The 24,992-nt window shown below is 38.4% G+C and overlaps 1 protein-coding gene and 1 long non-coding RNA gene across 5 annotated transcripts; one reads left to right on the plus strand and one right to left on the minus strand.

Annotated features, from left to right (window-relative positions):
- Positions 1-996: 996 nt before the first annotated feature.
- On the minus strand, positions 997-23,564 carry etnppl (ethanolamine-phosphate phospho-lyase). Of its 4 annotated transcripts, XM_062994125.1 has the most exons (13): positions 23,416-23,542; positions 22,471-22,589; positions 19,447-19,606; positions 16,663-16,737; positions 12,466-12,559; positions 10,006-10,122; positions 9,710-9,792; positions 7,619-7,844; positions 6,401-6,555; positions 4,996-5,085; positions 4,705-4,835; positions 4,548-4,618; positions 997-2,768 (listed from the first exon to the last, which is right to left on the minus strand). In XM_062994125.1, the coding sequence occupies exons 1-13, from the start codon at positions 23,478-23,480 to the stop codon at positions 2,676-2,678; spliced, it is 1,479 nt and encodes a 492-aa protein (XP_062850195.1). In that variant the 5' UTR covers positions 23,481-23,542; the 3' UTR covers positions 997-2,675. The 4 variants fall into 4 exon arrangements, 3 of the variants coding, with proteins under 3 accessions (XP_062850195.1, XP_062850196.1, XP_062850197.1); XM_062994126.1 differs by lacking the exon at positions 16,663-16,737 and having other exon boundaries at positions 23,416-23,541; XR_010011530.1 differs by lacking the exons at positions 997-2,768; positions 4,548-4,618 and having other exon boundaries at positions 4,746-4,835; positions 4,916-5,085; positions 23,416-23,564.
- LOC134312293 (uncharacterized) lies at positions 19,844-24,326 on the plus strand. Its single transcript, XR_010011531.1, has 3 exons — positions 19,844-20,202; positions 23,016-23,078; positions 23,436-24,326. It is a non-coding gene; the product is annotated as an uncharacterized LOC134312293 (long non-coding RNA).
- The last annotated feature ends 666 nt before the right edge of the window (positions 24,327-24,992 follow it).

Raw genomic sequence — 24,992 nt, forward strand, 5'->3', positions numbered from 1 at the left:
TATCACAGTAAAGTCTGTTACATAATTATATAATTGGTTCTGAACAAAAACATAAGACTTAGTTTATTATAATAATAAATGCCCTACTTATAAATCATGACACACTGCTCTCCCCTACATGAAAGTAAACAAACTGCTATTATAAGTAAAAAGTATCAGTATTGGTATCAGCAATACGGGCCCTGTATTTACTTGGTATCGGATCGATACCAAAGTTTGCAGTATCGCACGCCAATAGAAACAAGTGTCCTTTTTTGGCCATCAGGGTTGCCAGGTCAAGCAAAAAATATTCATCCCAAAGTCTGTCTAAAACTCAACTGTCAGAAGCTGGAACTAGACTAAAATCCAAGGTGTCACAGATGATTGAAGGAAACGGGCTGTAAATGTTAAAACAACTACTAGTGTACTACTCTTAAATCTTCTGTTAATTCTATTCTGTTAATTCGGAAATGCCGACCCCGTAATAAAAAAAGGGACAAAGGCTGAGGAACAAGAAGAAAAGGTTAGGTAGCTTTGATCAAACTGTGTGTCTGTAATAAGTGTAAAGAGTTTTATGTGTTTTACTGACATTATTGAGCCCCTTGTCTCAACGGGTAGATGACTTTTATAGGGCTATTTCTTTTATAGGTTGTTTCTTATTATTAATACATAATTATTAATAACCAGAAAATGGTAATTTATTAATAATTAGAAAATGGGAATTTATTAATAAATAATTATTAATAAAATAATTGTATTAATAATAATAAAACACTTACACAATGTATTGTATTTAAAATCAGATCTTTGGCAAAACAATTTTATTTTTGTCTATGCTTTATGGTCACCTGATTATAAACTTGTTGGATATCCCATCCCACCTTCCCCCCCAACACACACACACATTTGTTGGACAGTCCATCCCACCTAATCCCCCACACCACTGATTCATTGTTTGGTTGTATGGCATTTTCTTGTTGCCTAATACAATTACAAGTGAAATAATAAATAACAAAGTGTCACTAAATATATTTATTTTTTGCATCAGATTTGCATCAACATTTGCACCACACATGTCAGATAAATTAATTAGAAAATATAAATTTCATACAAATAATTTAATGTAAAAAACTTAGGGTTGAGTTAAGGTGATTTTTTTTACCGTCAGCTTTGCTGCAGTAGGTTTTAAGGTCTTTTCCGCTCCATTACAGTTAGACAGGTCAGTAATTCTCAAGCCTTTGCAATCATGGGGTCACTTGCTGACTGTGCTTTATTTTCTACGTTTGTATGTGAACAGCTCAAGCATCAGTAACTGCTTTTAGCGGGAACTGGTGACAGAGCAGGCTTGCTTAACGTTTTTTAAGGGTAGTGTCTGTTTGTACACAAAGTAACAAATTTTGAAATGTTTACACGTGTAATGTTTTATATTTGATATATTATTTATTGTTCAGAAATATATCCGTAAAATCTTAAAATGGGTCCAATTTTCACCAAGGTTCACCACAGAAGTATAACAGTCTCTCTACAAAAGTAGATTTACAATGTTTTTAATTATTAACTTCACCACACTGTAAAACCTTGTCTAGTAATTAGACGTTTTAATGGTTTGAGGACACTAAATGTTGCAGTTTTGCAAGTAGTTTTTTTTTTAATTTGTGCTTGATACAAGACTTGTATCTGCTCAACAGTCCGTAATCGCTATTGTCTGATTCTCCTCTTTATGATGCACCATAAATTTTTAATAGAGACAGATCTTGAATGCAGGCAGGCCAGTCAAGCACACATACACTCTGTGTCTATGAAGCCACACTTGTTATGCATGCAGAATAGGGCCTGGCATCATTTTGCTACAATAATCATGGACATCCTGGGAAAAGCTGCTGTTTTAATGGCAGAATGTGTCTCTTTAAAATCCCAATATACAGCTCCACATCAATTGTACCTTCACACATGTGCAAGTCACCCACACTATGAGCACCATGCCATTTTGGCTTTTACACTTTTGACTGATAACAGTCTGGAAGGTCATTTTCATATTTGACGCATAGAATTTGATGTTCACATTTCCTGACAACAAGCTGTAATGTGGACTTATCTGACCAGAGCACACTGTGGCGTTTAAGTATAGAATTAATGTATGACTTTCTCTTTGTGTAACAGAGTTTCAAGTTTTATTTATTGATGCAGAGGTAGACTGTGTATGACAATGATTTTCTGAAGTACCCCCAAGCCCATATGGCTATATTTATCCATTTTTTATGCCGTCTGAGTGGTCACCCACAAAGTTTCCGGCTTTGCTCCAAACAGACTGTTTGTCCTGAGTGTCCTTAAAACTTTTCAACTCTTCAGAAACCTAAATTATGTGCAATTGTGCACTGAGAAATGTTCTTTTTAAACCAATTAGCAGTTCTCTGATGAATTGTGGCACAAAGTGGTGAGCCACACCACATCTTTTTGTTTATTTGTTTGTTTGTTTATTAGGATTTTAGGATTTTTTAATGTCCCAACTTTTTTGAGTATGCAGCAGGCATCAAATTCTAAATATGTTTAATATGCAAATATTATGTAGTGTTTATTAAAATGTTAAATTATTAGGTACATTATAATTATAATCCATTAAAACATGGAAATTAATATAGTAAAATTGTCTTTGATCCTTGAGCCTATTTACTGTGATTTGAAGTTATTGTAGCTTGTTATGTTTTTCTTCTTTTGGAAGTCTTTGTAATGTGTTTGTTGTCACTGGTGCCATCTAAATGATTTCCATATCCATTCTTCTCAAAGGACTCCTAAAGACATAAAAATGAGTATGAAGACAAATAACATGTTGGTGTTGAAAGACAATCAAAAATGTTAATATTTCTTTAATTCTTTACTTTCTGAAGCTTAATTCTGTGCTCAAAATGTGGACAATTTATTGTATTATTACTTAAAAAAGACTAATTTGTTTTGTATTTGTAATGTACATCAAAATGCAGTGAGTAAATGTTTTGAAATGTAGCCTACATATGTGAACCATAAAAATGTGCTGCCCTTATTAATGTTTCTACAGTAGTACAGAAGCGTTACAGTTATGTTAGATGAAAGCACTAACTCTCTTCTTTAACAAGAGCAATCTTAGCTAGCGGGTTCTATAGGATATATTAGACAGAATTATAGAATTATATTAGATAGAACAGAGCTGTGCCAACCACCTAGTGTTGCTTGCTAAAGCTGGAAAAGAGCTTGCTAGCTACATAGGCTTATTCTTTGCTAAGCATTTAAATCAAAAAGTCAGTGTACAATAAAATTTGTAATACATTTGCAAGAAGATTTGTAATAAATCTGACATTATAACCACCTCCTTGTTTTCACACTCACTGTCCATTTTATTAGCTCCACTTACCATATAGAAGCACTATGTAGTTCTACAATTACTTAATTACATCTGTTTCTCTACATACTTTTTTAGCCTGCTTTCACCCTGTTCTTTAATGGTCAGGACCCCCACAGGACCACCACAGAGCAGGTATTATTTAGGTGGTGGATCATTCTCAGCATTGCAGTGACACTGACATGGTGGTGGTGTGTTAGTGTGTGTTGTGCTGGTATGAGTGGATGAGACACTGCTATCTGATAGAACAATGCTTATGGAGTTTTTAAACACCACACTGTCACTGCTGGACTGAGAATAGTCCACCAACCAAAAACATCCAGCCAACAGCGCACTGTGACCACTGATGAAGGTCTAGAAGATGACCAACTCAAACAGCAGCAATAGATGAGCGATCAACTCTGACTTTACATCTACAAGGTGGACCAACTAGGTAGGAGTGTCTAATAGAGTGGACAGTGAGTGGACATGGTATTTAAAAACTCCAGCAGCGCTGCTGTGTCTGATCCACTCATCACCACCATGTCAGTGTCACTGCAGTGCTGAGAATCATCCACCACCCAAATAATACCTGCTCTGTGGTGGTCCTGACTATTGAAGAACAGGGTGAAAACAGGCTAAAAAGTATGTAGAGAAATAGATGAATTACAGTCAGTAATTGTTAAACTACAAAGTGCTTCTATATAGTAAGTGGAGCAGATAAAATGGACAGTGAGTGTAAAAACAAGGAAGTGTATTTTCTTCTTAGTCTTCAGTGAATGGAATACAAATAGCAAATTCATTGTTACTTTTATAGCTTTTTTGCCCTATTTTTTCTGTTAAATTATAGCCAGTTTTCACTCAATAGCCATTTTTTTCCTATTGCACAACATTTTAATTTAGTTCTAGCCAATTCCCACTCACTATCAGTCTTCTTGATCAAACAACATTTAAATTTTCGGCATTTAGCAGACGCTTTTATCCAAAGCGACTAAGTAAACTGTCTAAGCAAGTGTGGGTTAAGGGCCTTGCTCAAGGGCCCAACAGTGGCAACCTGGCAGTGGTGGGGCTTGAACCAGTGACCTTTCGATTAACAATCCAGTACCTTAACCGCTAGACTACAACTGCCCCAATTATGGGTGGGTAGGTACAACAATGTGGAGGATTAATTTAAAAAAAAAAAAATATATATAAGTAATAATAATTTAAAACTTACCTTTCTTTTACTCTGTGCATTTAAAGGCTCTTTAGCATCAGCTATGTCAAGGTCCAAAGCCACCTCAAGGTCTTAAAAGAACAGAGCAAATGTTTCCATCTCATTATTAAGTACTAATTTGAGAACTTAAAGCAAAATCTGGTTGTGCCATTATTACCTGTAAGAATCTGGTCGATTTTTCCAACTGCCAGATCAGCATCCTCTTTGGAGAAGCACAAGGGGGGTTTGAACTTTAGGACATTGCGATGTGGTCCATCTGCACTTAATAATACTTGCTGATCCTTTAATCTATGGAAGTATAAAAAAAGTTAGCTTCATTCTAATGTAATAGGTTTAGTACTATATATAAGTAAAAGTTGTATTCGTACTTGTATAATAAATTCTATAATGAAGACACGGACACTTAAACGCACTTGTTAGGTTGTATGAGCATTACTCAGAGTTTCACCTGTAAATGACATCCTGAGCTTCAGCTGTTGCAGGAGTTTTTTTGACTCGATCTTTTACCAGCTCCACACCAACAAATAGGCCACAACCTCTGTAAAAGAAATAACCATTATTCATTTGTTTCATTTTGACATTTAGCCTTAAAACTAAGTGTTAATATATTTTTCAGATCTGGCAGCTGCTATCCTCTTTTGCAATTCTCATAGCCTAGTTATTAAGATTAAAATTGAATGCCTTTATTTGTCATATATACTGTGCATATACAGGTGTACAGTACAACGAAATTCTTTCTTCGCGTAACCCAGCTTGTTTTTTGGAAGCTGGGGTCAGAGTGCAGGGTCAGCCATTGTATAGCGCCCCTGGAGCAGAGAGGGTTAAGGGCCTTGCTCAAGGGCCCTAAAGTGGATGCTTGGCAGAACTGGGATTTGAACTCTCAACCTTTCAGTTGACAGCCTAACGCTCTACCCACTAGGCTACCACTGTCCCAATGTTAAATTCATACATTACACAAAACATACTACACAAATTTAAACTATCAATTTTTCTTTATATTTTTAACCTGCCCCTATGTTGTTCAAACCCCATTTCCGAACAAGTTGGGACGTTTGTAAAACGAAGAATCTGAGATTTGTCAGTTCTATTAAATATTTAATTTCCAGCAAAAAGAAGAATAAAAAGATTTTCAATGTTTCCAGTTCACTGATTAACTTGTCTTTTGTAAACAGAAACACATTTAGCATTTGATGCCTGCAACACACTCAAAAAAGTTGTGACAGAGGCAAAATGAACATGAAAAGTTTATAGAATGTTCAAGTTACAGAGAAAAACCACTGTCACCTAACACAGTACACTGCTGCATCAAGAAATGCAGCCTAAAACTTTATAACATAGAGAAAGCCGTACATCAATCCGATGCAGAAACGCCTCTGGGCCCAAGCTTATCTCAGACTGTCTAAATGACAAAGGAAACGTGCTGTAGTCAGATAAGCCCATGTTTTAGCTTATTGTTGGAAAAAAAAATGGACATCGAGTTCTGTCAGCATCAGTCATGATATGGGGGTGCATCACTGCTCATCATTGAGTTTTGTCTTTTCCTACCCAGCAGACTAGTGGCTAATTTTGTCTGCTGCAGGCACTGCTAACTATGCCTCCTAGGGGGTGCCTAGCCGACCAGTAGCAGAGCTGAGATTCGAGCTCGAAGAAAATCCCGCTGCACCACCTGGGCGCCAGGAGCCAACATTCTTTTCCAAAAATCTTAAATCCCCCAATGTAGAAATATACAAACACTAAGCACATAGGTATGATAAACCTACATGGGAAACGTAATTATTTACATGGTTCAAATTCTGTTAAAAAGCAGTAACAATGAAATTCAATGCAATTTAAGACAGTTATTTTAAATATACCTAACATCTCCTATTAATGGATGCCTCTCTTTCAGCTTCTCCAGTAACTCAGTCAGGTATCCCCCCACTCTCAGAGCATTGCCTTGTAGATCCTCCTTCTCAATTACATCCAACACAGCTAGTCCAATAGCACATGATACAGGGTTACCACCAAACTGATGAATACATACACATAATTATTTGACTCAGGTAAAAGAGCTATTATATTAATATATAGACTCATTTATATATTAAACCAGCAAAAATGATGAGTCAAAATATTTGAACCACCTCACCGAAAATATTCATAGCAATTGTGCAAATCATGGTCAATAAAATATTAAAGCCAGCAGATATGGGTAGGTATAAAGACCTGAGTGACATTGATAAGGGTCAAACTGCTATGACCAGATGACCGGGTTATGAGTATAATCTCAAGTAGACCACACACACAGTACGGTCTACACATGGGAACATCATGATATGGGGCTGCTTCTTTGTAAACAGTACTGGGACACTGCATGTCAGTGAAGATACAATCTAGACATTATATTTGGGACAACCTTAAACATAAAGTTAAAATGAAACAAATGTAAAAGAAGCTTAATGTGCTTGCATAACCCAGCCAATCTCTTGACTTAAATCCCAGTAAAAATGTATGGAATCCTTTAGACAGGCCCTTGTAATACTGGGTAAATGTAAACTATATACCAGAATGGGGCATTATTGAACAATAAGAGCTGCTAATTGTTTATTTTTGTTAAAAGGTAATTATTTATAATTGTAGACTTTTAAAAGTTGTAATTGCCATTTATGGCTTTGCAAATACTATGGTAATAATTTGTGGTGTCTAAACATTTTTTTTATTGAAGTACAATGTTAAAAGTCATTATAGTGTATAGATTTGTATGGACGAAAGCACTGCAACAAATTAATTTAATTTAATCAACCACTTTATCCTGGTTAGGATGGCAGAGGGTCTGGGTTTACCAGAAAATACTTGCCGCAAAGCAGGAATACCCTGGACAGGCCACCAATACATCACAGGGCTTCGGCCATCTCCCCCTCCCTACCCCCCACCCTGGCTGAGTGATATTACCACTAAGATCTGGGTTTCAATTGTGGGCTACTGTAATAAACCGCATGTATATATTCATGTTTTTGACCATTACCATGCAATAAAACCTTAGTCATGGTTTTCACACTAAAAACTATGTAAATTTAAATGCTGTTTCTCACCGTGTTAAAATATTCCATTCCAGATGACATGAAACCTTCTGCCACTTCTTTGGTAGTTATCACACAAGACATTGGATGGCCATTTCCAATAGGTTTGCCCACTGTGACAATGTCAGGCACAAAGTCCTCTCCTTGAAGCTGGAATGCCCAAAAATGGGTGCCTACTCTTCCAAATCCCACCTGCACCTCATCAGCAATGAAGAGACCTCCAGCTTTTCTCACATGCCTGGGAAAAGATAGTAGTGCACACATACAGATACAGCTTTATATAGAGCTACATAAACGTTTTTACACATGCATGATTTATACATCAGTTACTGATATGTATCATTCTCACTATGGGTCAAGTCAAGTGAGCTTTATATACAGTGGGGCCAAAAAGTATTTAGTCAGCCACTGATTGTGCAGGTTCTCCTACTTAGAAAGATGAGAGAGGTCTGTAATTTTCATCATAGGTACACTTCAACTATGAGAGACAAAATGAGAAAAAAAATCCAGGAAATCACATTGTAGGACTTTTAAAGAATTTATTTGTAAATTACGGTGGAAAATAAGTATTTGGTCACCCACAAACAAGCAAGATTTCTGGCTCTCACAGACCTGTAACTTCTTCTTTAAGAAGCTCTTCTGTCCTCCACTCGTTACCTGTATTAATGGCACCTGTTTGACCTCGTTATCTGTATAAAAGACACCTGTCCACAGCCTCAAACAGTCAGACTCCAAACTCAACCATGGCCAAGACCAAAGAGCTGTCGAAGGACACCAGGAAGAAAATTGTAGACCTGCACCAGGCTGGGAAGAGTGAATCTACAATAGGCAAGCAGGTTGGTGTGAATACATCAACTGTGGGAGCAATTGTAGGAAAATGGAAGCCATACAAGACCATTGATAATCTCCCTCGATCTGGGGCCCCACGCAAGATCTCATCCCGTGGGGTCAAAATGATCATGAGAACGGTGAGCCAAAATCCCAGAACTACACGGAGGGACCTGATGAATGACCTGCAGAGAGCTGGGACCAAAGTAACAAAAGCTACCATCAGTAACACACTACGCCGAGAGGGACTCAAATCCTGCAGTGCCAGGCGTGTCCCCCTGCTTAAGCCAGTACATGTCCAGGCCCGTCTGAAGTTTGCCAGAGAGCATATGGATGATCCAGAAGAGGATTGGGAGAATATCATGTGGTCAGATGAAACCAAAATGGAACTTTTTGGTAAAAACTCAACTCGTCGTGTTTGGAGGAAGAAGAATGCGGAGTTGCATCCCAAGAACACCATACCTACTGTGAAGCATGGGGGTGGAAACATCATGCTTTGGGGCTGTTTTTCTGCAAAGGGGACAGGACGACTGATCCGTGTTAAGGGAAGAATGAACGGGGCCATGTATCGTGAGATTTTAAGCCAAAACCTCCTTCCATCAGTGAGAGCATTGAAGATGGAACGTGGCTGGGTCTTCCAGCATGACAATGATCCCAAACACACCGCTCGGGCAACGAAGGAGTGGCTCCGTAAAAAGCATTTCAAGGTCCTGGAGTGGCCTAGCCAGTCTCCAGACCTCAACCCCATAGACAATTTGTAGAGGGAGTTGAAAGTCCATGTTGCCCAGCGACAGCCCCAAAACATCACTGCTCTAGAGGAGATCTGCATGGAGGAATGGGCCAAAATACCAGTTACAGAGAGTTTTTGTATTTATTATAGTCTGAAATAATTTTAGACATTAAAATAGAGGTGCTAATTTTAAATAAACAGGGCTTAACAGATTATAACATGATAAAAAATAACACTAATTCAAAACCATAATTAGGGCATTTAGCTCACACTTTCATCCGAAGCAGCTTACAACTATGACTGAATAAGGTGAAATCAAGTGAGAGTTAAGGGCCTCAGGATGGTGATGATAGGGCTTGAACCAGTGACCTTCCAGAACTAGTCCAGTACACTAAGCTACCTTTGCCCAAAATTAATCTATTAAATTTTAATAGTTCCCCACCTTATTTGTTTAATTTACACCTGATGCAGGTAATTTTAGTAACACAAAGTTTTTCTTTTGACAACCACAGGACACTGGAATTAGTTTGACTGATGGTACATACTGTGCCACTTTCTGGAAATAACCCACTGGAGGAATGATCTGCCCTCCACAACTCTGCAGTGACTCGGCAATGAAAGCAGCAATCTACACAAGAGAAGACCATGTAAGACCTGCACAACCCAACTGCAACAATATTGTGTAACCCATGTGTGAACATGCTTCTTTTATAAACCACCAGTTTTACAAACAGTAATTACCTATAATCTGCAGATTATTTTATTACTAAATGTTATGTTTAGAACTTGCTATTGTATACTAAATGTCTAATAATAATGTCAGGATTTCACAAGACCATACCTTATGTTCTTTTCCATGAGCTTTTTCGATAATGGCTTTAACTTCATCTGCATACGCAGTAGCAGGGTCTGAGTGGTCTTCCCTGTATTTACCTCTGTAGATGTCCGGACTTGGAGCCTAAAACAGAATGGTTGAAACAGAAGTGAGTATTTAAAGTTGACAAAATTAACATTAACAAGACTTCACATAAATTTTAATGGTTACAGTCAAAATAAATATTTATATGGACAGAAAGATGTCACCAGCTGTTCAACGATTCTATACACGTTGTACTTTAAGGTCACCTGAATTGTTTGAGATGAAGGTCCAACAACTTTTAACACATTTGTTAATACAGACTAAACAATAGTACAACATGGTTCCAGGTGTTCTGTTGTATAAAACAATCTTTTTAAATAAGTAAAAACGCTCTTGGATATATTTTGAAACATTAACGAAACAAGACGTACTCAAGTGGAACATGATATTCAACTTGATCCCCCAATTTAAACATGGTAATAGTATAGGTCATGCAATATTTACTAAGCAGTGGAGTAAGCTGAACCTAGACCAACCCTTTGATGGCTGTCTTAAAGAAATAACTCAGTATTTTGAACTGAAGCTCAGTCTTATATTTCTGTAGTATACAAATAATTCTGAGGACAGTAGTTTTAGAAATGTGTACTTTCTTGAATGAGTTGTTGCAATAAATGAGGTAAGTAATAGTTTAGTTGACCGTTTCAACCAACACCATTAATCAAACAATGACTCTTGGTTATTAGTTAATAAGGTCATCATTAAAAAATCTATAATCTATATATATACACCGATCAGGCATAACATTAAAACCACCTCCTTGTTTCTACACTCACTGTCCATTTTATCAGCTCCACTTACCACATAGAAGCACTTTGTAGTTCTACAATTACTGACAGTAGTCCATCTGTTTTTCTTAGTACTTTTTTAGCCTGCTTTCACCCTGTTCTTCAATGGTCAGGACCCCCACAGGACCACCACAGAGCAGGTATTATTTAGGTGGTGGATCATTCTCAGCACTGTAGTGACACTGACATGGTGGTGGTGTGTTAGTGTGTGTTGTACAGGTATGAGTGGATCAGACACAGCAGCACTGATGGAGTTTTTAAACACCTCACTGTCACTGCTGAATTGAGAATAGTCCACCAACCAAATATATATCCAGCCAACAGCGCACCGTGGGCAGCGTCCTGTGACCACTGATGAAGATCTCAAAGATGAACAACTCAAACAGCAGCAATAGATGAGCGATTGTCTCTGACTTTACATCTACAAGGTGGATCAACTAGGTAGGAGTGTCTAATAGAGTGGACAGTGAGTGGACCACTGTATTTAAAAACTCCAGCAGCGCTGCTGTGTCTGATCCACTCATACCAGCACAACACAGACTAACACACCACCACCATGTCATTGTCACTGTAGTGCTGAGAATGATCCACCACCTAAATAATACCTGCTCTGTGTGGGTCCTGTGGGGGTCCTGACCATTGAAGAACAGGGTAAAAGTAGGTTAAAAAATATGTAGAGAAACAGATGGACTTTAGTCAGTAATTGTAGAACTACAAAGTGCTTCTATATGGTAAGTGGAGCTGATAAAATGGACAGTGGGTGTAAAAATTAGTTTTAATGGTGCCCTAAGACACCCCCACAAATGACGAACCTTGGCTTTTAAACCGTGTGTTGCTATGACCCAGAGAACACAACATCCAATATTTCCAAAAACAATCTAAAGGTTTGAATTACCAGAGTACAGTACATGTTTTTACTGTGCATCAGTATATTTTAGGTGAGCTCAAGCTCAATGAAGTAAATAGGGTTTGGGATGTTGATGGCTTTTTGCTCTGAACGTACACGTGGCTTTTGTGGATACATGGTCAAATGGTATTTCTTGACAACAGTTCCTGAACTCATTTTGTGATATCCCTCACAAAGCATGTAGGTTTTTAATTGTAGAGAGATAAATACCTAAAATCCATGTAAATGCATGGTGGAACTCACACTACATACTGCAGAGTAATGTCACTCCACAGCATTTAGGTTAACCTGAATGGCAATCTGTGGTTTAGAACCCCAGTAAAAACAATGATTGTAATCATGCTGTAATTTACTGGAAACACACACTGTACTTAAAATCCAAATTACAGCTGTAGTTAAGGAGAAATATCCAGACTGCTGTTATTACTAATGCAGTATTGTGACATTTACTGATTCAAGCAGACATGTAGTGGTGGATTTCATTAGCTGGAAAAGAGTACTTTTTTCAAACTAGTAGTAATCATTACTGATTTTGCTGAGTAAGCATGATATGTAGTGCTAAACAGACACGTGTAAGGCAAACCATAGTGCATACAGTCATTGAGGGTGGAGAGGATAGTGAGTCAGCCAGTCTGTGCGAGTGTGGAGAAGGGGGTGGGTTGTGGTTTCTGAGAATTTTTCAGCACTCACCACATGCACATGTTGGCTCTGCTTGTCCTCAGCCAGCTGGTGAAACTTGTAGGGGCTGATATCAATGAGTGACGACACATGGCCATGATATGCGCTAAAGACAAGCAAAATGAACACTGTTCAGTCACTGAATAGGCAAAGAGTTTAGAACGGAATAGACTCATAGACAAGGCTCTGTAAAACAGAGTTTGGATACTGTCATGCTATATTTTGTTAGAAATATTACTCTATCTAGTTCTATCTAATCTGGTTTATTTAGTATTTCATTTCCATGCCATATGTAGGAGTTTTGACCAAACTTAGGTAAAATTTTAGGCACAATTACTGTTTTCTTTGCTGAGTTTAACATTTCAGAAAAAATGCTGTGCATGTGTGTGTGAGTGTATGTGTGTGTGATTACCAAAACATGTTTACTCAAAATAATAACTCAGAAAACACATAGACTTAAAATAAAATAAAAACATGTTTACTCAATAATAACCAAATAGTCTGGTATTGGTTACTAACATTACTAATACAGTTACTAACGTTAACTCTTTGATTAAATAAATAATTAAAATAAACGGTCATGTCATTTTAAAGGCACTGTAGTAATATGGGGGCTGCTTAATATTATTAGCATCATTCTAGCCTGTACTTTTATTTTCAACTGGTTCACAGTTTTAGGGTAAAATGTTTATTAGGTAAACCACAATAAAGTCTGATTTGAATAGGATTTGCTTTATACAGTGACCCAGGGTAATACTACTTTATGATTTTATCTGAATTGACCATAAATGTTTCCCTCTTCTTACTGACCAAAATTACTGAGTATTTTGGACATACTCAGTGATGGTTTAATAAGTTCTGACTTAAACATCTAACTACAGTATGTTTAATCATGTTAAACACTGATGACACCGATCAGGCATAACATTATGACCATCTTCCTAACTGACTGGTCTGCGGCTATGCAGCCCCATATGCAACAAACTGCGATGTACTGTGTATTCTGACACCTTTCTATCAGAACCAGCATTAACTTCTTCAGCAATTTGAGCTACAGTAGCTCGTCTGTTGGATCGGACCACACGGGACAGCCTTCGCTCCCCACGGGCATCAATGAGCCTTGGCCCCCCATGACCCTGTCGCCGGTTTACCTCTGTTCCTTCCTTAAACCACTTTTGATAGTTCTGACCACTGCAGACCAAACTCGCTCAAATCCTTACACTTGCCCATTTTTTCTGCTTCTAACACATCAACTTTGAGGATAAAATGTTCACATGCTGCCTAATATATCCCACCCACTAACAGGTGCCGTGATAAAGAGATAATCAGTGTTATTCACTTCACCTGTCAGTGCTCATAATGTTATGCCTCGTCGGTGTATGGGGGGGAGAGTCAAACGGAAAACTCTTTTTCAAGTCTTTCATTTTTATGAATAAAATCGCTGATTCAGCAGGACTTTAGACTTTTCTCTGCAAAAATATAGTCATTCAAATAAGACTGGAATTTCCTCTGCAAAACTAAATTTGTCCTTAAGAAGCCTTAGACTCTCCTCTATAAAAAAACAAAGTTATGGTTACGAACAGAACTTAGACATTAGACACTTAGACATTCTTAAAGCAAAGTAGAGTAATACTAGAGTAATACTCTTTTTAGAAGCCTATTCTTTACAAGTCATTTTTATTTGTATCTATAGCAATGCTTTACAGTCTTATCATAAATAGGTCTTTTGTTACTTTTCTCAGTACAGGAAAACATGTTACCCATGGTAATTAGGGGCAGTGATAGCTGTGATAGCTCAGTGTTTAAGGTACTGGACTAGTAATCAAAAGGTTGCCGGTTCAAGCCCTACCACCACCACGTTGCAACTGTTGGGCCCCTGAGCAAGGCCCTTAACCCTCAATTGCTTAAAATCATGTTCAGTCATAACTGTAAGTCGCTTTGGATAAAAGCGTCTGCTAAATGCTGAAAATGTAAATGTAATTACCATATGTTATAGTTACAATACATAGAAATATACAAACCCCATTTCTGGAAAAAAAAGTTGTAACACTTTGTAAAATGCAATAAAAACAGGAATCTGTGACTTGTTCATTCTCTTGAACCTTTACTCAACTCACATTATAAATAAATGTATTTTTTCTTTCCAATTTGAAAAAGAGGTAAAATAAGAGTGAAAGATTTAGAGAATATTCAAGTTCCACTGTTCTGAAGCATTCAACAATAAGCGGGTAAATTGCTAACAGGTGAGGGGATCATGGTGGGGTGTAAATAAAGGACTAACCAAAGACTCAGTCTTGGCAAGCACAGATGGGTCAAAGCTCTTTGTGCTGAACTGTGTGAAATAATTGTCAGTTCAAAAAGTGCTTTTGTCAATTCAGGATTGCAAATAATTTTGTTCATCCACCATCTATCAGTTGTAATACTGTGAAAAGACGTCAGTCTGTGTACAGCAAGAAAAATATGTGTGTGTAACCTTTGTTGGTGTTGCATAAGAAAACATCATGTAACTGACATAAATGTAGCCACATGGGCTTGGAAGTACTTTGGAAAACCATTGTTACTTAACACAGGACTCTTTGGCATGACAGGACGTGAAAGCCATATATCAAATCTATGCGGATACGCTGCCAAGTTCTCTGGGCCTGAGCTCATCTCAGATGTACTAAGTAACAGTGGAAGTATGTGTTGGAGTCCAGCAATGGGGTTGTAAATATAAAACTACAGGGGTTGGACAAAATAACTGAAACACCTGTCATTTTAGTGTGGGAGGTTTCATGGCTAAATTGGACCAGTCTGGTGGCCAATCTTCATTAATTGCACATTGCACCAGTAAGAGCAGAGTGTGAAGGTTCAATTAGCAGGGTAAGAGCACAGTTTTGCTCAAAATATTGCAATGCACACAACATTATGGGTGACATACCAGAGTTCAAAAGAGGACAAATTGTTGGTGCACGTCTCGCTGGCGCATCTGTGACCAAGACAGCAAGTCTTTGTGATGTATCAAGAGCCACGGTATCCAGGGTAATGTCAGCATACCACCAAGAAGGACAAACCACATCCAACAGGATTAACTGTGGACGCAAGAGGAAGCTGTCTGAAAGGGATGTTCGGGTGCTAACCCGGATTGTATCCAAAAAACATAAAACCACGGCTGCCCAAATCACGGCAGAATTAAATGTGCACCTCGACTCTCCTGTTTCCACCAGAACTGTCCGTCGGGAGCTCCACAGGGTCAATATACACGGCCGGGCTGCTATAGCCAAACCTTTGGTCACTCGTGCCAATGCCAAACGTCGGTTTCAATGGTGCAAGGAGCGCAAATCTTGGGCTGTGGACAATGTGAAACATGTATTGTTCTCTGATGAGTCCACCTTTACTGTTTTCCCCACATCCGGGAGAGTTACGGTGTGGAGAAGCCCCAAAGAAGCGTACCACCCAGACTGTTGCATGCCCAGAGTGAAGCATGGGGGTGGATCAGTGATGGTTTGGGCTGCCATATCATGGCATTCCCTTGGCCCAATACTTGTGCTAGATGGGCGCGTCACTGCCAAGGACTACCGAACCATTCTGGAGGACCATGTGCATCCAATGGCGGTGCCGTGTATCAGGATGACAATGCACCAATACACACAGCAAGACTGGTGAAAGATTGGTTTGATGAACATGAAAGTGAAGTTGAACATCTCCCATGGCCTGCACAGTCACCAGATCTAAATATTATTGAGCCACTTTGGGGTGTTTTGGAGAAGCGAGTCAGGAAACGTTTTCCTCCACCAGCATCACGTAGTGACCTGGCCACTATCCTGCAAGAAGAATGGCTTAAAATCCCTCTGACCACTGTGCAGGACTTGTATATTTCATTTCCAAGACGAATTGACGCTGTATTGGCCGCAAAAGGAGGCCCTACACCATACTAATAAATTATTGTGGTCTAAAACCAGGTGTTTTAGTTATTTTGTCCAACCCCTGTATATGTATTTATAGTATTTATAAAACATAGCAAGTATTTTCCTGTACATATTACTAACTAATTATTACACATGATAAGGATTAAATAATATATTTTTTGTTTTTTGCTCCTTAGCCAACTAAACACCTACGCAGAGTTAATGTGTAAGCTGATAGCTCAGCACTTCTTTGAACCTGGTTACTCTTTAGGGGTGTGTGTGGAGAGAAAACAGGCAGAGATGGACTGTGGTATTGACTTACTTATCCAGCGTGATGATGTCTTTGTGGCCAGTGTACTGCCAGGCCAGTCTTAAAGCCAGGTCATTAGCCTCGGAGCTGAAGGTGAATGGACAAGGGGTCATTTTAGACAGTAAATTGCTAGGAATCTGGTTCAGACGTGTGTCTCTGTCATACCTTTTCAAAATAGATTCTTAGTTTCTTTTCAACAAGAACAAGCAGCATTAATAATGTTAAAGACTGGAACTGCAGAAATTTGGTGTTTAGCAAAACATTTATTTCAGAGCATTTACAGCTAATGACTCTAGGTAGGAAATCATTAAGAAATACTTTAGAAATACTGACCAAGCTTCATGACTCAGGTACTGTATAACAAATTCCTAGAATGATGAGTCTGTATTTTAAATGCTTGCCACACTAATCGATGGTTTGATGAAACATGACAGGTTGAAAGCCAAGGTCCTCAGTGCATTTACCTCCAGCACAGTGCTACTCTATAACCACCTTACCTCATTTAAACTGTAACCTTAGACTAGAAAAAAAAAAAGCTGCATCATTGCACCATGTCATCACCCGATCTTACTAAATAAACATTTTGCTTAAAATCCAGCAAAATCCTGCATAAAACTTCTAGGGAACAAATTTGCAGTGAGTTACATGTTAAAGTAAGTGTATTCTTTTTCAAATGTTATAACACATTTCTCAAATGAAAACCACACACTTATCAGAATGAGTGCAATTACTGTCTAATAGATTTTATGTATTTTTTCCTGTGTCTTTTACTGTATCGCATTTCCTCCCACATCTAAAAACATGCAGCTGGTGAATGGACTGACTTTTAATCGCCTTTATGTGTAAGTAAGTAAATGTATAATATTTCGCAGTCTTCATCCAGGTTAAACATCATTTACTGCTGCTTGTGCTGCAATACTGTAATCCAGATTCTACTAACTAAAGGTTATTTCTGAACAAAGTCCATGGCGGAGTATCACATTTAGAGTTACTTGTTAGGTAGTGAGATAGTAAGCAAGCTCTTTTTAAGTAATTATTGATGACAGATTTTTCCCCCAAACATTCACTATTGGGTAATAATGAAGACGAGCCAGACCCAGCCAACAGCCATGTTATAGTGACTTTAAAACACTCCTTTTCTCACTAGTCAAAGCATAGTGTGATCGAAACAGTAGGTGATACAGAAGTAAAAAAGTCAGACCTAAAGGTGTCACTTTAAAGGTTACTGAAAATAAGTTAATGTAGAAATTGCATTACGAATTGTGTTGTTTTGTGCACACTTTCTAATTTTGTTTAAATGTAACTTGTGTTTCAAGAAAGTAATATACAGACGTTGCCGAAAATTCTTGTACCCTTGCATTTAAAAATAAACCACCATTCACTATTAAAAGTATAAAGTGTTAATAAAAACCATATTTAATTATCTATACATGTACAGTATGTATTTGCTTTGCAATGAAACAAAACCAAAATTATTTAAAAATAGTAATTATTGCCTATGATAAAAAGACATTCGCAGCTTGGACAATATTACATTGTGGTAATACAGTAGATCAAGCAGACAGTTCTAACTTAAGAGAATACTTGGAACACGCCTGTCAGTTGTAACTTAAGTTGATGAAAATTGCACAAAGTGGAAAATTACCAAATTTTTGGCCACACCTTTATCATTATTCTCATTACTCTAACTGTCATTTCTAATTACATTTTAGATATGATACCCATATCAGTGCAGTTGCTGTAGGCTGATAATTTAACATTGTGTACGTAATACTAAAATAAATTTGTGTGGGGCTTGCTTTAGAGACTTTTCTTTACAACTTGTGTGCATATTAATGACACCCTAACTCCAAAACTGTTGTTAAAAAACTCCTGTCATTGCCTTACATACACAATCTTTCTTCTTAGCAAAAATTTTGACAAATGAGCAATGTCATGTGTTAGCAATAAAATGTATGCTGAAGTGAAGTACCGTGTTTTTAAAGTGTGTAAATAGTTTATGACTACATGTCAAACATTGTGTGAAGTATTTTAGGTAATGAGTTAGAAATTAGAATACTGCACCAAAGCAAAGTAGCAAAAGATAAATGAGATATGGTTATTAAAATGTACAATAACTATGTGTAGGCCTAATATGGTAAAACCAGATATCATGTAATGGTGTCATTGTGCATTTTTAAACCATCTGCTGACTGATCTGCTAACCCGATTCAACTTGACTGAATTTCATAGGGACGTTCTACTGTAAGTAGCAATACATATAATCAGCTCTAATGTATTTTATCAGACACAGAGTTCTGCTGTAACTGCATGACATGCATTGCACTGACGTGTTTACAGTAGTGTATTTAACTGGCTCCAAGCACTGGTGGGAGAGGTGCAGATGTTCAGTGATTGGCTGGCAATGCATTTGGTTTAGTCTGTCATTGCACTGCGTCTATTTTTGTAAGACCGCTGTCCAACCTTTTGATCCTCCCAAGCAAATGTCTGGTACTTGAACCTTGAAAGGTCAGAATTTTTTTTGCATCTAAAGTCCCTCCTGAACATAAAACTTTGTTGTAAATGCCTGAGTGTGTGCTTAATATGCATTAGTGGTACTCTAAATGATTTAAATGAATAAATAAACAGAATTGTACAAACATGTCCTTTAAGGATAAATGATAAATAAATGTCCCCTCTCCTGGGAAAAAGCTAGTTCAATGCTTCGTGCATATTTCTGGGTAATAGATATACAAGCTTAGCTATAATAGCTTTGCATTTCTGTATCTGAAACATAAGCCATGGAAACAAGCCTACCCAGAGTTTGTAAAGTAGCAGACGAAGAGTTTTTCTGGTAGGGTAGCCTGTAAGCGTTGTGCGTACTGGACGAGGTTGTCGTGCAGGAAGCGTGAGTTGGTATTTAGGAGTTCCATTTGCTTGGCTCCAGCACAGACAACGTCTGGGTGGCTGTGACCCACTAAGGAAAAAAAACAGGCAGAGCCTTTAGGTTAAAACATAGTGACTTCATCAGAACACTAAAACCATGTTAATTGGTCTGTTTCGTCTGAGTTTCTACTTGTAAATCATGTTGTACAGTCCTGGTACTTAATATGGTACAAAAAATGCCTGTCAGACTGCTGATTATAAAGCCAAAAAATTATTTAAAGACCAAGATCAACTAAAAGGTTTCCAGTTTAAGCCCCACCACCACCAAGTTACCACTTCTTTGCAGGCCCTTAACCCTTTTGGGTAAACGCGTCTGCTTAATACTGCAATGTAGATGTAGTAGCTCTTTATGACTTAGCAGAAAAGACTATTACTTTGCTGAATCAAAAAGTTTCTAAAAACTATTTTTGTGTTTCCCCCTTTTCCTTCCAATCTTGTATTCAATTCTCCAACTGCAACTCCATTCACTGCTGCAGTCATGGAGAGCTGAAAATTATCATGCACTCTGTATGACACCTGTGCAGTTGCTGACTGCTTCTTTTCACCTGCCAGAGACTATCCCTGAATCAATTTCTTGTGCAGGTGCCTCAACCAACCAACAGAAGCCGCAATTGCAGCAACAACGAGGTACTTGTTCAATAATCACACTGCTTAGAAAAAGCCATTCCAGTTTGTTCAGGAGCCCGGCAGGTGCTCCAGAGAGCTCTCAAAAGCAATCCCAATCAGAAAAGTTCATTACAGTGTATCACAAAAGTGAGTACACCCCTCACATTTCTGCAGATATTTAAGTATATCTTTTCATGGGACAACACTGACAAAATGACACTTTGACACAATGAAAAGTAGTCTGTGTGCAGCTTATATAACAGTGTAAATTTATTCTTCCCTCAAAATAACTCAATATATAGCCATTAATGTCTAAACCACCGGCAACAAAAGTGAGTACACCCCTTAGTGAAAGTTCCTGAAGTGTCAATATTTTGTGTGGCCATCATTATTTCCCAGAACTGCCTTAACTCTCCTGGGCATGGAGTTTACCAGAGCTTCACAGGTTGCCACTGGAATGCTTTTCCACTCCTCCATGACGACATCAGGGAGCTGGCAGATATTCGAGACTTTGCGCTCCTCCACCTTCCGCTTGAGGATGCCCCAAAGATGTTCTATTGGGTTTCAATAGAAGCAGTGGTCGTCTTAGAGGTGTGTTTGGGGTCATTATCATGCTGGAACACTGCCCTGCGACCCAGTTTCCGGAGGGAGGGGATCATGCTCTGCTTCAGTATTTCACAGTACATATTGGAGTTCATGTGTCCCTCAATGAAATGTAACTCCCCAACACCTGCTGCACTCATGCAGCCCCAGACCATGGCATTCCCACCACCATGCTTGACTGTAGGCATGACACACTTATCTTTGTACTCCTCACCTGATTGCCACCACACATGCTTGAGACCATCTGAACCAAACAAATTAATCTTGGTCTCATCAGACCATAGGACATGGTTCCAGTAATCCATGTCCTTTGTTGACATGTCTTCAGCAAACTGTTTGCGGGCTTTCTTGTGTAGAGACTTCAGAAGAGGCCTCCTTCTGGGGTGACAGCCATGCAGACCAATTTGATGTAGTGTGCGGCGTATGGTCTGAGCACTGACAGGCTGACCCCCCACCTTTTCTATCTCTGCAGCAATGCTGACAGCACTCCTGCACCTATCTTTCAAAGACAGCAGTTGGATGTGACGCTGAGCACGTGCACTCAGCTTCTTTGGACAACCAACGCGAGGTCTGTTCTGAGTGGACCCTGCTCTTTTAAAACGCTGGATGATCTTGGCCACTGTGCTGCAGCTCAGTTTCAGGGTGTTGGCAATCTTCTTGTAGCCTTGGCCATCTTCATGTAGCGCAACAATTCGTCTTTTAAGATCCTCAGAGAGTTCTTTGCCATGAGGTGCCATGTTGGAACTTTCAGTGACCAGTATGAGAGAGTGTGAGAGCTGTACTACTAAATTGAACACACCTGCTCCCTATGCACACCTGAGACCTAGTAACACTAACGAGTCACATGACATTTTGGAGGGAAAATGACAAGCAGTGCTCAATTTGGACATTTAGGGGTGTAGTCTCTTAGGGGTGTACTCACTTTTGTTGCCGGTGGTTTAGACATTAATGGCTGTATATTGAGTTATTTTGAGGGAAGAATAAATTTACACTGTTATATAAGCTGCACACAGACTAATTTTCATTGTGTCAAAGTGTCATTTTGTCAGTGTTGTCCCATGAAAAGATATACTTAAATATCTGCAGAAATGTGAGGGGTGTACTCACTTTTGTGATACACTGTATTTATACGAATTCTGAGTATGTCATCTCTGGCACATGTTCTCAAGATACACTATATCACCAAAAGTACGTAGACAACCCCTCCTAACGATTGAGTTTAGGAGTTTAAGCCACACTCAGTTTTAACAAGTGTATATAATCAATAATATTAATTAAATGACATGATTTTAACTTTGTGGCAACAGTTTTGGAAAGGCCCTTTCCTGATATAGCATGACTGTTCCCTACTGCAAAGAGTGAAGTCACCTTAACCCTACTAAACATCTTTAGGATGAACTGGAATGCCAATTGGGAGCCAGGCCTATTGGTCCAACAACAGTGCCTGACCTTACAAATGTTCTTTAAACTGAATGGGCACACATTCTAACAGAATCACTCCAAAATATTGTAAAGAGCCTTTCCAAAAAATGGAATGGTTTTGGAATAAGATGTCCAACAATCTTATAGTCAGGTGTCCACATACTTTTGGCCATCTAGTGTATTCATTATTTCTATTACTAGTATTGGCCAAATAAGTAGTTCTAGCTGGATGTGGTTTAGAGTTTGTAGATAAAAAAAAAATACCGTGTGCGACGTTGTTGATGCAGTCCAGGTACTGCTCGCCTTTCTCACTGTACATGTACTGGCCTCTGGCCCGTACAATCTTGATAGGGTCATGGCTGAAGAACACTTTACAGGAAGGACTATACAGGGAGAAAAATCATTCAAACTTAAGTCAAACATTTTTGCATTACTTTTAGCAACTGCTTTATTTCTATGGGCACAAAATCTCCATTACAAAGTTTAGAAAGAATACTTTAAAAAGTATGAATGAATATGACATACACTGCCCTAAATGTATTCAAATATCATATTCCTTTAAAACACATACAAAGACTAAAATATAAAAATAGGATACAAAAGCCACAAATGAATACACTTCATTCTTTGTTTTTAATTTGCGCATATGGTATTGCACCATATTGTTCTACCATCAGGTTTTTCTATTTTATTAAAATTGACCTTTTGCAAACTTTAACAACTAAACTTTGTAAGGAAAACCATCTTTAGCCCTTCAAAGCCAAATCTTTTTGATTTTCTCTGATGTACAACATAATTTTGACCCACAGCAGTGTAGAAGTAACCAGCTTTGCGGAAAATGTGCGTTAGTGGAGTGCTGGAAAAAGAGCTCTGTAAGTATGTGCTATTAAAGTGAATGCTTACATTCATTTAAGTAAATGGTTTTGTTTTTTTCCTTTCTTCCCTCTAGATTCTAAAAAGTGACTGTATTTTGTCTTTGTCTTTAAATAGCATACAAATACCACATTTTTTATTTTATAAAAAAAAATAAAGACCTATTTAACTTGTAACTAAAAGCGACCGGGTGGTGGTCTAATATTGACTGGTATAGTCTGACACCCTGCTTGCATGCTCTGTATGTAATTCAACACATTCGCGTTAACGGCGCTTTTATAAACGCGCAGCACAACATCAGAGTAACAGTTTATAATATTTAAGCATATTTCTTACCCAATATGTTTCTTTCTCAGGTCGATGGTTTTCTGTTTATTATAAACTTCTGTTGCCATTGCCATGACCAGGATAGTCGTCTAAGTGTAGCGGCTCGCTGAGTGAAAGCTGTCTGACCTACTAATAGACAAGAGAGAGAGAGTGAGCGACGTCGAGAGAGAGAGGGAGAGAGGGAGAGAGCTGCACTTCCTAACAGAGTGTCCAAAATACACACATATGGGAGGTCTACTGCAAAAAAAAATCCAGGAACGTCATACTGTGTTGACCAACACCCTGAAACTGACCATCATGTTGAAAGATGAAAAGGAGAGCAGCACTGTATGTATCTGCCTGCAACAGTCCAGTCTGAGAGACACTGATTAATACACCCAAACAGCCCTAATGGACCTGCACAGAGATTTATATATATATTTTAATACTTTTTGCATATATTTATATAACTGTCTTTCAATGATTTGGCAATACAGTAGACCCTTGACTTATGAATTTAATTGGTTCCGAAGGGCTGTTCTTAATAGGGTTGCCAACCGTCCCGTAAAATACGGAATCGTTCCGTATTTGGAAACTAAATGTCGCGTTCCGTATTGAACTGATACGGGACGCGCTTTGTTCCGTATTTTTATCAATGGGAGAGAAATGCTGCAGATTAGACTGTTCAATACTAAAGCTGCGCGGTTCCTGAATCACCCGGGTTAATGATTCGAATCTTTGTACTGAATCAGGAATCACGAGTCCGAAAACTCAATTAACCGGGATCCTACGAGTCCTCTGACTGGCTGCTGCTGCTAAGTACACAAGGCGAGTGAGCCGACTCACTGGAAACACCTCTGACTCAGATGATTTGGCTGAACCGACTTCACTCCAGTGTATGAATCTAAGTAATAAGTTAAATATTCCAATAAACAGCGATTAAACACACTGGTGTTCGTTATGTGGCTGATTTTATGCACATGCTATTATTATTATTATTATTATTATTTATTATTATTATTATTATTATTATTATTATTATTATTATTATTATTATTATTAATCAGTAGTAGTGGTATAGATTAGTAATGCAGCATATTTTCTTGTAAGCAAAAGAACATAATATAGTTATATTATTATTAAAATGCAAATGCTTACAGGCTACTTTAGTACTGTACTGCTTAAGGAGTATCACAGCCCCCATGGTAATTTTAAACCCCTGACCCATTAATATACCCATTCAGATTGGTAGGTGAGTCCACCCTCCTCTCCCGCATGGTCAAATTGGCTCAGATTAACCCGAGTCCATAAAATGAACCGAATTTACCGCCACTATAAATACTTCACTGTTTGAGTAGCGCAGTGGGCAGAGCGCATCACGCACGTTCTTCTGCCCTAGGTTCGAATCCGGCTTAGGGCGAAACTAAAGTAACACAAGCAGGGCTGGCGCTGGGGTGGGCATTGCCCCAACCCTCCCCCAATTTTCTTACTGCCCCCCTAAGCAACGCTGTCCAGAACCGGGCTGCATGTCGGTGTGAAGATGGATTATGTAAAAATGTTGTTTTCACTATTGATAAAAAAAGTTACATGATGATATGCATGTTCTT

The sequence above is a fragment of the Trichomycterus rosablanca genome, chromosome 4 (assembly GCF_030014385.1).
Source record: "Trichomycterus rosablanca isolate fTriRos1 chromosome 4, fTriRos1.hap1, whole genome shotgun sequence".
In the NCBI taxonomy this organism is placed as follows: Eukaryota; Metazoa; Chordata; class Actinopteri; order Siluriformes; family Trichomycteridae; genus Trichomycterus; species Trichomycterus rosablanca.